Source organism: Sinocyclocheilus anshuiensis, unplaced genomic scaffold, assembly GCF_001515605.1.
Source record: "Sinocyclocheilus anshuiensis isolate Anshui unplaced genomic scaffold, SAMN03320099.WGS_v1.1 scaffold1154, whole genome shotgun sequence".
Classification (NCBI taxonomy): Eukaryota; Metazoa; Chordata; class Actinopteri; order Cypriniformes; family Cyprinidae; genus Sinocyclocheilus; species Sinocyclocheilus anshuiensis.
Window position 1 is genome coordinate 997,720 of NW_015542345.1, and position 15,985 is coordinate 1,013,704.

The following is a 15,985-nucleotide window of genomic DNA, read 5'->3' on the forward strand; positions in this document are numbered from 1 at the left end:
TATATATACGTATATATTTGACACATATTAATATTTCTTTTGAATCAAATATGGTTTTTCAATGTCCCCCGAAAATGTTGCCAGTGTGTATCATGACCTTTTTACTTGAATGGGAATCATTCTATCATCTGTTTTCTTTTCTTACTGGACACACCATCTCTTTTTCCCTTCATTTAGCAATGTCATGGCTAGAAGGCGTTTTAGAATGTTGAGGTTCATCCAACTACCTCTTTAGCAATATTTTTCCAGGTTCAAATGCAAGTGAACTACTACCATGAAACTCATAGCGTCCTCTCTTAGTGATGCTGACAAGCTTTCTTCTATATTTAAAGGAATAGATCACTCAAAAATTAAAATGTTGTCATTATTTATTCATCCCCCTGTTCCAAACTGAATGCTGTTATTAGCGACTACCAAAACAACACAATGAAGCACCATGTAAGTAGTCAGTATGACTTGTGCACTGTATTCCATTCTTTAAAAAAATCTCCTTTTGTTTTTCACGGAAAACAATAACAGCATACAGGTTTGAAATACCATGAGGGTGAGTAAATAAAAACAGCATTTTCATTATAGAGTGAATTATTCCTGGCGCATTTGATTGCATGTTTGTTTGTTGTCTGTTTACTGTCCTATATTGTACCCCTGTTGGTCCAGTATCTGATGAAACAACCACAAAGGTCCATCAACATCCTGTTAATGCCCTAAATTATCTTTGTTAGTTGTAGCATAATTAGCATACATGATTAGCATTGTGACTCATCTAACTGGATTTCTGATTTGTTTCAGCACAAAAAGCTCCACTATGAGGCCTAAGGTCCCACCACCGCTTCCTCCCAAAGTAAGAATACAAAAAAGTTTTATTATATATAAAAATGTGGTTTTATAATAAACCTTTTTAGTGTTGAAAAGATACAGTAGCTTTCAAAGGTTTGAAGTCAGTAAGATTTTTTATTGCTTTTATTCCGCATAGATGCATTAAATTGATTAAACGTGACAGTAAAGAATTTTACTGAATTTTGACCTTTATATTTATCAATGTTTATACCAATAATAATAAATGTTTCTTGAGCATCATATCAGCATAGTAGAATCATTTCTAAAGGATTATGTGACACTAAAAGACTAGCGTAATGACATCTGAAAATTCAGCTTTTCCATCCCAGGAATAAATTATATTTTAAAATGTTAAAATAGAAAACAGTCCTTTTAAATTGTAATAATATTTCACAATATTACTTTTTACTGCATTTTTGTTCAAATAAATCCAGTCTTGGTGAGCATAAGAGACTTCTTTTAAAAACATTTTTAAAAATCTTGCCAACCTTGAACTTATGAACCGTAGTGTGTGTTTAGGTTTTGCTTTGATTTAGCAGATTTATTTTGAGCATCCAAGTCCTTCTTTTGCCTTGAAACAAGCTTATCGGAAATCAGTGAACAGCTTCTAGTTTTTTTTTTGCATCCACTTTTTTTTAGTAATCACAGTATTGATCTGACAGGGTAGCGTGCTGCTAATTTTGTTCTGCCATTTCCAGCCAAAGCCCAGTCCCGGACCACATCAAAGCCCCTCCGGTGATCATGACGGTAACCAGGGCACTATAAAGCGCTGCCCGGGGCCCGAAAGCCCGGCTCGATCATCCATCAATGTACCGCCTCGACCTCCACCTCCTCGACTGCCTGCAAACCAGCTCAGCAGTTTAGGTAATGAGACCAATCGGGAAGAACATGGCCCTTGGGAAACCCAGGGGGATGCTGGGATATGTAGTCAGTTCGACGAGAGGCTGCAGGTCTCCTTTGATGAAGAGGAAGATCGTGATGAGGAAGGAGACAGTAAGACAGGCCCTCCCATTTAAACTTGGTTCAACCCCAGTCACCAATCCCGTCACCAATCCGTCCCATTGTTAGTTTCTTTAGTTAGCCCGTAGTGAGATTACATGTCATTCTTTCCTCTTGCCCTTTCTAAGAGAAATGACGTCAGTAGTGTTGGCATGTGAAAATGTCACACACCCACTTGAAGACATCATGAGTCACCCACTCCACCCTTGTATTCTTTTCCTTGTCAAATTATTGTTCTCCTGTCAGTTAATGTTGCAATCATAATTTTTGGTTCATTACGCTTGTCTAGTTTTTGTTGTGTTGTAGTATGGTAGCTTCAAATCGCAACAGCAGCTTAGTAAACAATGCTGCTAATGCTAAACTTCTTAACTGAATGTAGATAAAAAGAACATTTTATTTACACATGTGATTCGTGTGCACCTCTTGCTAGATACCTATGTGAAAACAGTGTTAAGACTTATAAACAGAAAACTAAACTGTATGTTGTATCTTTTCTTACCCACAGGCAATGGAATTAGCCCATCTGAACACTCACCCTCAACAGAGAGACAGTCCACAATGCCCCCTGCTGTTCCTATACCAAAGGACAAGAAAGATTTGCCAGTATGGCTTCGTTTTAGTGCATTCCAATATTGTGTCTTGTATCACTCATGGCTCCTGGAGGAAGAATTTACGTTTGCTGAGTGCAAAATTATTATTTTTTTTAAATAATTTAATATTTTAATACTCTTAAATCACTCTTCACTTTTTAATGCACATTATTAATATATTTAGTGATCAGATATTTGAAGAAATAGTTATTATTAATTTGTTTAATTATTATTTAATAATAATATAATTATTGTGTAACGTGTGTGTGTATATATATATATAAATACATATGTAAATATATATTACTGTTGCATATTTTTATTATTACATACAATCATATTGAATCATCTTTGACTTTTATTGTTTATGTACATTTTATTATTTTATTTAATAATATATTGTTATTGTTATTATTGTATTGTATAAGTATTTATAAAATAAATTGTTTAAATTTGACATAATATTGATTAAATGATATAATAATAAAAACAATAATACATACAATTGTTTTATTTTTAATAATGCAATATAATTATATTTGGCAATAATAATATTAATATTATTACATATATTAATACTATCTATCTAATAGTGAAATTTATATAGTGAAACTTATTTTGTTTTAATTTTATGTTTATTCTTTGTTTTTGTTTTTTCCCCCACAGAAACCCATCAGCAATGGTCTCCCACCAACTCCAAAGGTTCATGTAAGTGGACATCATAGTTTACTCAGTCGTGCAGATCTATGGCACTCTACTGGGACTTAATTACTTGTATTTTTATTTAAATTGATGTATGTTGTCTTTTTGATAGCGTTGTTTGTTTTCTTGTGTATAAACTTTTTGAGCAGTGATTTACTTGGCTGCATCTGAGTTATCCAATGTGTTGTATTTCCATGTCCAGATGGGAGCATGTTTCTCAAAAGTCTTCAATGGCTGCCCATTAAAAATACACTGCGCTACCTCATGGATCAACCCAGACACACGAGGTGAGCTTGTTAAGATAGTCTGCCCAATCTGAAATGTTAATATATGATGGTTCATTATTATATCTATTAATATTGCCTACAGAATGATTTGCTGATTTCGCCTCTCAGTCTGTTTTGTTCTTCCCCGTTCATGCATTTCAGACCAGTATCTGATATTTGGAGCAGAGGAAGGTATTTACACATTAAACCTTAATGAGCTGCACGAGACGTCCATGGAACAGGTGTGATGTTACTTTTCAGATATTTTCAAACAGATGTTTAGTTTTCCTACATAACAGTAGCAAAAAAAATTTAAATGTGTCTGGAAAACTCAGTTTGTGTGAAGTATATCCTTATATTGCCTCAGTGTGGTGTGCTTTTGTCTTGTGCTAAAGCTATTTTTGTGTCATTCTCAGCTTTTCCCCAGGAGATGTACTTGGCTGTATGTCATGAGCAACAGCCTGCTATCAATATCCGGTAAGCTATGCTTAAAAAAAAATCAGGTTTAGCTTTTCAGATTACAGATTAGTCGGAGTGAGTTTCTTTTTTTATGATTGCTACAATTTTTAGTGTTATATTTTTATTTTTGTGTCACGCTTTACAGAGTAGAACTGCTAGTAATGTGATAATATTGAAATAGTGAACCATTGTAGCATGTCATATATGTTGAAACGTTACCTGACATAGTCCTGTATCCCTGTTTTGAATAATGAAATTGTTTTTTGGCAGGTAAAGCATGTCATCTGTACTCTCACAGTCTGATGGGCCTATTTGAACATGCTCGACAAATGCAGAAACTCCCTGTTGCCATACCAACACATAAATTGCCTGACAAAATAATACCGAGGTAAATGTTCAGATCTCTGTGTGAGCTTAAGGATGTGACCAGTAGTCAAAATGTAAATACTCCATTTTACATTTTTATTTGAATTTCAGGAAATTCTCAGTGTCCACTAAGATCCCTGAAACAAAAGGGTGTCAAAAGTGCTGTGTAGGTGAGCAGATCCCGTCATTTCCTTCCTTTCTGTATTTCTGAATATACAGGAACTTTGTATACATTGGCAGAAGTTTGTAAAAATTGAGATCTTTTAATATATATTTGAAAGAAGGCTGCATTTATTTGATAAAAAATACAGTAATATTGGGAATTTAAAATACCTGTTTTCAATTTAAATATATTTTAAAATGTAATTTATTCCTGAGATGGTAAAGCTAAAAGCATCATTCAGAAATCATTGTAATATGCTGATTTGGAGCTCTAGAAACATTCGTTATTATCTGTGCTGAAAACAGTTAATGCATCCAGCATTTAAAAACTGCTTCATGTTTTTGTGGAAACACAGAAATGCATTTATTTGAAATAGAAATCTTTTATAACATTAAAAATGTCTTTGCTGTCTCTTTTCATCAATTTAATGCATCCTTGTTGAATGAAAGTACCTTTTTTTCAAAGCTTTTAAATTATAGTGTATCTCAGTTTCCACAAACATTTGAAGCAACTGTTTAATTCAGATGACTTTGATGATATGATCAAACAGACTTAATTTAAGGTTTTATATTGTGTTTTGTTTCCATCTGTTGTCTTGTTTATTCTCAGTGAGGAATCCATATACTGGTCACAAGTACCTGTGCGGTGCCTTTCAGTCCAGTGTTGTCCTGTTTGAGTGGGTGGAGTCCATGCAGAAATTCATGTTGGTCAAGGTAAGTCACTGGTTCCTAAGGGCTGGGCGATATAGCTAAAAAATGTATCAATGATATAATGTCTCATATCGTTCGGTATCGATAATTATTGACATTTTTTTATAACTTTTTTTAAAACAAAGAGCAATAGAATTTTTCTTTTTTAATTTAACCACTGTATTTTTAAATTAACCCAATTTATTGAGACAAACAAATATTTTTTGTTTTAACAGTCAAACACACAATAAAAATTAAACAAATATCTAATTTCTAATGTTTTATATGCAGATTAACTAGGTTTTAAGGAAACTTTTGGCTTGTCTCCCGAGGCCACAGGAGGGCGCAATGAGCAAAATAATGCAGCACATTTAAATTGTCAACGCAAGGAAATAACCGTCTATAAAAAAACCTGCATTACGTCTAAATTAGCTCATATAAATTAAATAAAATTTTGTAAATTGCATAAACAATTATGAACAAAACAGCATAATGTATTTATGCATTGCTTAATACAAAGAGCCGAATCGCCCATCACGCAGATTGCATTGCTCCCTGACGCACTCCTAACATTCAAATGCAATTGTTTATTTTAAATTCAACTAATATTCATCTCCTCATCACAGGCAGGCACAGCACTCAATTCAGCATGTGTTCGTGTTTGTGTGTGCTGTCTGCGTCACTCATAGCACGTGCCTATATCGTGCGCTATATCGAATATTTGTTATATCGTTATCGTAGAAGGTGTACCGTCGATAAATATCGATACCGTTTTATCGCCCAGGCCTACTGGTTCCCATCATCAAAACAACAGCTGTGTCTTATTTTGAAGGCTGTGCCCTCTGGAGGTCGCATTCGTGGGCCGCATGTGTCATTAGCTATGTTTCCATCCAAAGTTACGAATTAAACTTATGCGCAAAATTGTAATATCGCATTAAACATTTGTGCACCGTTTCCATCCAATGAGTTGAAGAGAACAAAATCATCACTTTCTGATTAACTTGCGCTAAACATCATGAAGAAAAAGTTCATTTGCTGCAGTATAGGAGAAGGCACTGTATATAATATTTTTTGTATGCAATAAATTGCAAGTTTAAGAGCGCGCAGACGAAACACGATCATGTTATCTTATTGTCGGAGCCTGCTGTTTAGGAATGCAGTTCTGGGAGTTAATTATAATGAAGCACTTTGACGAGACTTTGCTCAAGCATTTTAGAATGACAAAACTAGCATTTCAGATGCTGTGAAATGAGATTGGTATGTTGGTTGATCCAGTTTTATGCTGTCCCATCGCAAAGTCACGTCTTTTTTGATGCGCATTTATAAGGAATTTATTCAGATCAAGGTGTTTCCATCATCGTTTATGCGCATGTTTTCTTACCAGATAAGAAATTTATCCTACTTAGTTGAGCGCATACGTTTTTTTATGCACATTTTTAGAATTTATGTGCATCTTGGCGTTTCCATCCAGCGTTTTTTATGCGATATCCCAAAAAGTAGGTGGATGGAAACATAGCTATTGAGGCTGCCTCGTTTCAGTGGGAAAGTAGGTAAGACATAGTAATTTAAGCCTCACAATGAATTACAGTCAATTTTCATAATGGTTATTACAAGGCATCCTCAATGAAATATGTGGCCGACAAATGTGACCTCCAGAGGGTGCAATGGCATAGGGTTTGTTACCGAGTGCTATGCGGATTAGCATTACACTAAAAGCCATAGGAGATGTGTTTAACTCAAGGTTTTGGAAACAGCATGTAGCACGTAGGCCACATTAGCTATTCATGCCTCCTTTAAGCTTCTAAAATGGCTGATCTTCTACTTAAGACTTGTAATTAAAATTGCTTTACTTGGCATTTTCAAACGCACGCTGTTCCAAATTAAGCACTAACTCATTCCCTGCAGAGCATAGACTTCCCCCTGCCGTGTCCGCTGGAGGTATTTGAGATGCTGGTGGTTCCAGAACATCGGTATCCTCTCATCTGCATAGCTGTGAGCAAAGGGACAGAGCTCAACCAGGTGGTGCGGTTTGAGACCCTCAACCCCAACTCTACCTCCAACTGGTTTGATTCTGGTGGGTACTTTAAAACATGACACCATTATCTCTTAATGTAATAGCTTGAAATGTTTTAACAAATATTGATTTCATAAATTGTTTTTGCAATTGTTTATTTATAATCTGTTTATATAAAATGTCTCTTTATTTTCACTTAAATTAAGCCACTTTTCCACCGAAATTACCTGGAACAATTTGTCCCCAGACCTGTTGCTGTCTGCGTTTCCATCGCGGTCTAAAGTACCGTGAAGATTAGGCTAATAGTCTGGTGACGTAGGTCTGCGTGCGTTTCTCAATAACAAGTACGCAAATTTTGGACTTGCATCCTCGGTAGTTCAGACTTTGAGAGTTCGACTCGGGAGTGTGAACTCCCGCGGACGGGACGACGCAAGTCCGGTAATTCTGCAAAGAGCAGCGTACTTGATAACATCAGTCAGCTCGCCTTGGCTGATGCAATTTTCCTCACTGTATTTACAATAAGACGAAATATAATATCAAACACCACTGCCTCCTTTTGTTTTCATTTAAACTTATATTAATAGCCGCAGAAATGTAGTTCAGGGAATGTATATAGCCTACATTACAATGAAACGAAATATTATATCAAACAGTATTGCCTCTTTTTATTTTAATTTTAACATATTAATAGATTAATAGAATAAAGACCAAAGATTACCTGTTAGATTTACCCAAAACTAATTATACCTTATGTTTAACCACTACAGAGACATTAGAGCCAGCGGCAAATGTCAGAAGGACTAGCCGAGTTGAGGCTGCTCTCGTCGGGAAACATGAGCACTGAGCACCCGCTGATCGCGTGGAGCTCATGTCTCCGAAATCGGCGAAACACATTTTTAAATAGGCGCTCCTTATAAATAAACCGCAGAGTTGAGTTTTAAACAACTACATTCTCGCCTGAAATACTTTTAAAACTACATTTCATGACACAATAACAGTATATTTTGAAAATTATCCAAATAAATGGTGGTTGAAATACAATGCTGCATTAACTCAACCAATCAGCATGTTTAGCGCCCAAGTCCCGCCCCCGAAAGTTCCGGACCTTTGAAAAAGTACTACCTCACGATCAGGGACTTTCTGAGGAGCAATTTTTTACCCGGAACTTTATTTACATCCTGGTTCCTGCGGTGGAAACACACCGAGTACCGGCCCAAAGTCCCTAGTTCCTAGGTAAAATTCCTGCGGTGGAAATGGGGCTTTAGCTTTTTTTTTTTTTCACTTTTTTTTTTTTGTTGTTTTTTAGAATTTTAGATATGCAAAATTCTAGAAATTATTGTTGTTATTTCAGATACCCCACAGAGCTGCGTGATCCATGTGACCCAGCTGGAGAGAGATACAATTTTAGTCTGCTTAGATCGTAAGTAACAAACATGCCATTAATAGATTAATAACAGATGCATGCATTTTAGATATGCAAAATTCTAGAAATTATTGTTGTTATTTCAGATACCCCACAGAGCTGCGTGATCCATGTGACCCAGCTGGAGAGAGATACAATTTTAGTCTGCTTAGATCGTAAGTAACAAACATGCCATTAATAGATTAATAACAGATGCATGCATGCATATATATATATATATATATATATATATACAAACACACACACACACACACACACATATATATATATATAACAGATATATATTAATTGTTTTTCTTCTTCCTCTCAAGGGTGCATTAAGATTGTAAATTTGCAAGGTCGGTTGAAGTCCAGTCGGAAACTCTCAGCAGAACTGACTTTTAACTTCCAGATTGAATCAATAGGTATGAGGCCTTGGTACATTAACGGTGGCTTCAAGTGCATATATCTCCATTTTCTAAGCCCACTGAATTTAGCAGTTAGCCTTTAGTCATATTTAACTCTTTTGTATGGGCAAAAGGTTTAATTTATTTTTAAAAATGGATTTAAATCTCTGTTTTAATAACTCTCTCATGCTCTGCATCTATCTATCCCTCTTAGTTTGCCTTCAAGACAGTGTGTTGGCCTTCTGGAGGCATGGCATGCAAGGACGCAGCTTCAAGTCCAATGAGGCAAGTCCTGCTGTATACTGTATATGTGAGAGATAATATACAGACAGCCTGTCCATAATATCACAGAAAACCCTGACAGAAACAAACATTACATGAATATTGCAATATAAAGTATATAAATTATATATTATATTAAAAATATAAATATGTATATATACTTAAAATTGTATTATATATATATGTGTGTATGTGTGTGTGTGTGTGTGTGTGTGTGTGTTTGTGTATGTATACATACAATAGTCAGTGTATTTTTATACAATTTAAAATATCAAATGTATATACATAAATGTATAATATATACACAATAATCTTTCTATATATCATATCATTATCATAATTTTTTTACTATAGTCTGCAACAGTGAACATTTAACACAGTATTTTTGTTATTGTAAAATATACAGTATTTTAAATATAATCAAATCAGAGTCACATATTTCAGAGAGTAGTGTAAGAAAAACAAAAAACTAGGGTATCATATAAACATGAAATGACATACATATTGTGCAAACCCATTATTCTGTCCACATTTTACATCCCAGATTACACAGGAGATTTCTGACAACTCCAGGATATTCAGGCTGCTAGGTTCAGACAGGTGAGAAGAAGCAGTCTAATTAGTCATTATGTAAATAATATCATACACTTTATTATTGGTGTGCCAATCCATATTTTATAACGTAGGTCATCTGTATTTGTTTTTATGTCGTTCTTTATAGAGTGGTGGTTTTGGAAAGCCAACCAACAGACAACCCCACAGCACACAGCAATCTCTACATCCTCGCAGGCCACGAAAACAGCTACTGACCGCAATGCATCATGGGACAAAAACACTACATGCCGGTATGCAATGTTCCAAGAGCCTTTCATTTCATGTAGCCCAATGAGATGGCCACGTCTCAGAACCGCAGATATGCTGTTGTTGAACCGCTGAGAGCACAGAGGAACACTTGAATGGATATAAAGATCTCAGAGTAGAGAAAAGACGGGCCGTAACCACATGATATACTACAGTACTACAGTATGCACTTTCACCCTTACCTGTTTTAGAGGCCTTGTTTTAGTTTGGCTTCTAGCAGTTTTAATTTATTTTTTACCTGAAACACACACATAAACACATGCTCTTTTTTTCCCCAAGCAAGACTTGTTTTTTTTTGTGTGTGTGTTTTGTTTTTTTGTTTTTGGCCACTACTCACATTTGACGCTAACCACACAAGTGCTTGAAGACACATTTAATTCATGTACACACAGACATAGTATTGTTAAGTCGTACTCTTTGTATTGGTTGTGTAGATATCAGCACATTTATGTTGTACAGGTTTGTGGCAGCATTGGCTGCTGTAAAGGACTGTGAGATGCTGGGTACTACTTTAAATGACCTCTATGGCCAGATCATTTTTGTTATATGCAATAGTTTAGGAATCATAAAGCTGAAGTACCCGTCTTTCCAAGACTTGCCTTCTTAACATTGCTGTTTTTATTTGTTTGATTTTATTGTACAACCTAATCTTTTTTACATAAAGCCAAATGGTGTTTTATTGAGCAACTTTTAATTCAGTGGCCCTTGTAATTGTTTTTAACTCTGTGGTATGCACTCACTCAGTTTGCACAAGGTTATTAAAATGTTGATGTGTACTGTATATGTAAGTGTATGTTTCAAACCATGCCGATAATAACATATATAAATATATACACACTTTTTTTTTGTAAATGTGTACATGTATAACCCTAATAAGCAATAAATTATTTGGATGTCCCTACATGGTTTTAAATCAATCAGACTGCAAGGCTGATGATACACGGGGCATCTTTTTGAGCAATGTTGCCGTCAACGGGCAACCAGGTGAAACACAGGGCCCATGAACAATCTGAAGTATCCAGATAGAAATTTGTTACCCATTCTCAGTGGGAAAGTGCCCAGGAAACATTGCTGACAAAAAGTTGCCCCGTACATCATCAGCGCAAGACTTGAGTTCACAGGTTTGTTATGTGGATGACATCACTGTCTACATCAGTTGTGTTTGTTTGTAATTTGAGTGCTGTACACACTATTTAGAAGATTATGTTGGAATTTGTAAATTGCTGTAAACGTTCAGCAACGTGGACTGGCATTACATCACGCTCAGAACTGTTGTTAAAAGTAAAGGAAGTTCCATCATAAGAAAAGAAAAACATACTCCCTCATTTCTCTAGTTTGTTTGTCCGTGATTGACAAGGTAATACGTTATGGAATGAATTTTCATTTTGTGTCTATGTACATACTGTAAAATAAAATCACATGGTTTTACATACTGAGATGTCTTGCGTGTTATTATTTATAATTGTAATCTTATTACGTCCATAATTTCATACCTTTGATATATGTAATGTTCTCTATTATAGATTACATTATAGCAGAGGTGGGACCAAGTCATTGTTTTGCAAGTCAGAAGTAAGTCTCGAGTCTTTGCATTCAAGTCTCGAGTCAAGTCCCGAGTCAAGACAGACAAGTCCCAAGTCAAGTCCCGAGTCAAGACAGGCAAGTCCAACTCGAGTTACAAGTCCTCAGCTGTAAGATTCAAGTCTTAAGTCATTAGTGCTTTTTGCCCAAATTAGTGTCTCAGTATTAATTACCATATCAAATTCATAGTAATTTATATCAGGAAGGCAGGTAGAATATGTTTGACATAGTTCAATTTCATGTGAGATGGGTGCCCTTAGTAAAACTACTCAAGTTCAGTTTAGGGATTGTGCCAAAATAGGATAAACAGTGAAAAAAACTATTTTATTAGTAACAGAATAGCAAAGACAACATAATTTCATAGAAATAACAGCTGCAACATACTTTGCATGAATAACACTTTAATAACACAGTAATAACACAGATATAACAAATGAATAACACAGTAATAACACAGAAATAGTTCAGTAATAACACAGGAATAACACAGGATTAACTCGGTAATAACACATTAATAGCAATAACACAGAAATAACACAGGAATAACGCCGTGACAACAGAAATAACACAGTAATAACAGAAATAACTCAGGAATAACAAAGTAATAAAATATTAATAACACAGGAATAACACATTAATAACACAGTAATAACAGAAATAACACAGGAATAACAAAGTAATAAAATATTAATAACACAGGAATAACACATTAATAACACAGTAATAACAGAAATAACACAGGAATAAGACAGTAATAACAAAGAAATAACAGGAATAAAATAAAACTCAGGAATAACACAGAAATCACACATTACTAACACAGTAATAACACAGGAATAACTCAGTAATAGCAGGAATAAAACCGTAATAACAGAAATAACACAGGAAATACACAGTAATAACACAGGAATAATTCAGTAATAAAACAGGAATAACAAAGTAATAACAAAGTAGAATAACGGAGTAATAACACAGGAATAACAGTAATAATGCAGTAATAACAGCAATAACAGTTATAACACAGGAATAACTAAGTAATAACACAGTAATAAACACAGGAATAACACAGTAATAACAGAAATAACACAGTAATAACACAGTAATAAAAAAGAAATAACTCAGGAATAACACAGTAATAAAACCGAAATCACACAGGAATAACACAGTAATAACAGAAATAACTTAGGAATCGCACATTAATGACACAGGATTAACACAGTAATAACAGGAATAACACAGTAATAACACAGGAATAACAAAGTAATAACACCGTAATAAGAAAGGAATACCACAGAAATAATTCAGTAATAATTCAGGAATAACACAGGAATAACACAGGAATAACACAGGAATAATACATTAATAACACAGGAATAAGACATTAATAACACAGTAATAACAGAAATAACACAGTAATAACAAAGAAATAACTCAGGAATAACACAGTAATAACACAGGAATAACACATTATAATACAGGAATAACAGAAATAACACAGTAATAACAGTAATAACACTTACTCAGGAATAACACATTAATAACACAGGAATAACAGAAATAACACAGGAATAACACAGTAATAACACAGGAATAATTCAGTAATAACACAGTAATAACATAGTAATAACTGAACTTACTCAGGAATAACACATTAATAACACAGGAATAACAGAAATAACACAGGAATAACACAGTAATAACACAGGAATAATTCAGTAATAACACAGTAATAACATAGTAATAACTGAACTTACTCAGGAATAACACATTAATAACACAGGAATAACAGAAATAACACAGGAATAACACAGTAATAACACAGGAATAATTCAGTAATAACACAGTAATAACATAGTAATAACTGAACTTACTCAGGAATAACACATTAATAACACAGGAATAACAGAAATAACACAGGAATAACACAGTAATAACACAGGAATAATTCAGTAATAACACAGTAATAACATAGTAATAACTGAACTTACTCAGGAATAACACATTAATAACACAGGAATAACAGAAATAACACAGGAATAACACAGTAATAACACAGGAATAATTCAGTAATAACACAGTAATAACATAGTAATAACTGAACTTACTCAGGAATAACACATTAATAACACAGGAATAACAGAAATAACACAGGAATAACACAGTAATAACACAGGAATAATTCAGTAATAACACAGTAATAACATAGTAATAACTGAACTTACTCAGGAATAACACATTAATAACACAGGAATAACAGAAATAACACAGGAATAACACAGTAATAACACAGGAATAATTCAGTAATAACACAGTAATAACATAGTAATAACTGAACTTACTCAGGAATAACACATTAATAACACAGGAATAACAGAAATAACACAGGAATAACACAGTAATAACACAGGAATAATTCAGTAATAACACAGTAATAACATAGTAATAACTGAACTTACTCAGGAATAACACATTAATAACACAGGAATAACAGAAATAACACAGGAATAACACAGTAATAACACAGGAATAATTCAGTAATAACACAGTAATAACATAGTAATAACTGAACTTACTCAGGAATAACACATTAATAACACAGGAATAACAGAAATAACACAGGAATAACACAGTAATAACACAGGAATAATTCAGTAATAACACAGTAATAACATAGTAATAACTGAACTTACTCAGGAATAACACATTAATAACACAGGAATAACAGAAATAACACAGGAATAACACAGTAATAACACAGGAATAATTCAGTAATAACACAGTAATAACATAGTAATAACTGAACTTACTCAGGAATAACACATTAATAACACAGGAATAACAGAAATAACACAGGAATAACACAGTAATAACACAGGAATAATTCAGTAATAACACAGTAATAACATAGTAATAACTGAACTTACTCAGGAATAACACATTAATAACACAGGAATAACAGAAATAACACAGGAATAACACAGTAATAACACAGGAATAATTCAGTAATAACACAGTAATAACATAGTAATAACTGAACTTACTCAGGAATAACACATTAATAACACAGGAATAACAGAAATAACACAGGAATAACACAGTAATAACACAGGAATAATTCAGTAATAACACAGTAATAACATAGTAATAACTGAACTTACTCAGGAATAACACATTAATAACACAGGAATAACAGAAATAACACAGGAATAACACAGTAATAACACAGGAATAATTCAGTAATAACACAGTAATAACATAGTAATAACTGAACTTACTCAGGAATAACACATTAATAACACAGTAATAACAAAGTAATAACACAGGAATAACAGAATTAACACAGAATTAACTCAGTAATAACAGTAATAACACAGGAATAACTCAGTAATAACAGTAATAACACAGGAATAATTCAGTAATAACACAGAAATAACACAGGAATGACATAGTAATAACAGAAATTGCTCAGGAATAACACATTAATAACACAGTAATAACAAAGTAATAACACAGGAATAACACAGAATTAACTCAGTAATAACAGTAATAAAACAGGAATAACAGCAATAATTCAGTAATAACACAGTAATAACACAGGAATAACACGGGAATAACTCAGTAGTAACAGTAATAACACAGGAATAACACATTAATAACACAGGAATAATTCAGTAATAACACAGTATACACACAGGAATAACACATTAAACACAGTAATAAAACAGGAATAAAACAGGAATAACACAAGAATAACTCAGTAATAACAGAAATAACACAGGAATAACACAGTAATAACATAGTAATAACAGCAATTACGCGGGCATAACACAGTAATAACAAAGTAATAACACAGTAATAACAGAAATAACACAGTAATAACACATAAATCACACAGTAATAACAGAAATAACTCAAAAATAACACATTAATAACACAGGGTTAACACAGAAATAACACAGGAATAACCCAGTAATAGCAGAAATAACAGGAATAACACAGTAATAACAGAAATAACACAGTCAGACAGTTTATCAGTAATCACTCTTGTAGGGCTACATGAAGTGATTTCCCAGCATTTTTTGAACACTGCCCAGTTGCAAACGTGATATTTATTTACAACAATTCAATAATGAGAAGTTAATATTGTGGTATATATTAGACAAAATATTGTCTGATTTTGCTAAATTGTGTACGTGAAAATATTACCTATAAAGCAGGGGTGTGGACTCGAGTCACACGACTCGAGACTTGACTCAGACTCGAGTCCCAAATTTGATGACTTGCGACTCGACTCGACATGATTAAAGAAGACTTGAGACTCGACTTAGACTTTGACAGCAATGACTCGAGACTTGACTTGGACTTGA

At 33.8% G+C, this 15,985-nt stretch overlaps 1 protein-coding gene across 4 annotated transcripts in view; it reads left to right on the plus strand.

Annotated features, from left to right (window-relative positions):
• map4k3a (mitogen-activated protein kinase kinase kinase kinase 3a) overlaps positions 1–10,879 on the plus strand; it is a 78,163-nt gene extending 67,284 nt beyond the window's left edge. For 3 of the 4 annotated variants that reach the window (XM_016489819.1, XM_016489821.1, XM_016489820.1), the window contains 16 exons: positions 790–841; positions 1,536–1,701; positions 2,342–2,439; positions 3,093–3,134; positions 3,331–3,415; positions 3,557–3,636; positions 3,811–3,871; positions 4,124–4,241; positions 4,331–4,389; positions 4,992–5,095; positions 6,977–7,145; positions 8,437–8,505; positions 8,820–8,912; positions 9,109–9,179; positions 9,721–9,776; positions 9,898–10,879. In XM_016489819.1, the coding sequence (XP_016345305.1) occupies positions 790–841; positions 1,536–1,701; positions 2,342–2,439; positions 3,093–3,134; positions 3,331–3,415; positions 3,557–3,636; positions 3,811–3,871; positions 4,124–4,241; positions 4,331–4,389; positions 4,992–5,095; positions 6,977–7,145; positions 8,437–8,505; positions 8,820–8,912; positions 9,109–9,179; positions 9,721–9,776; positions 9,898–9,985 (1,411 nt within the window). In that variant the 3' untranslated portion in view covers positions 9,986–10,879. Of the gene's footprint in view, positions 1–789; positions 842–1,535; positions 1,831–2,341; positions 2,440–3,092; positions 3,135–3,330; positions 3,416–3,556; positions 3,637–3,810; positions 3,872–4,123; positions 4,242–4,330; positions 4,390–4,991; positions 5,096–6,976; positions 7,146–8,436; positions 8,506–8,819; positions 8,913–9,108; positions 9,180–9,720; positions 9,777–9,897 lie in introns of all 4 variants that reach the window. The other variant, XM_016489817.1, reaches the window with a different exon arrangement.
• The last annotated feature ends 5,106 nt before the right edge of the window (positions 10,880–15,985 follow it).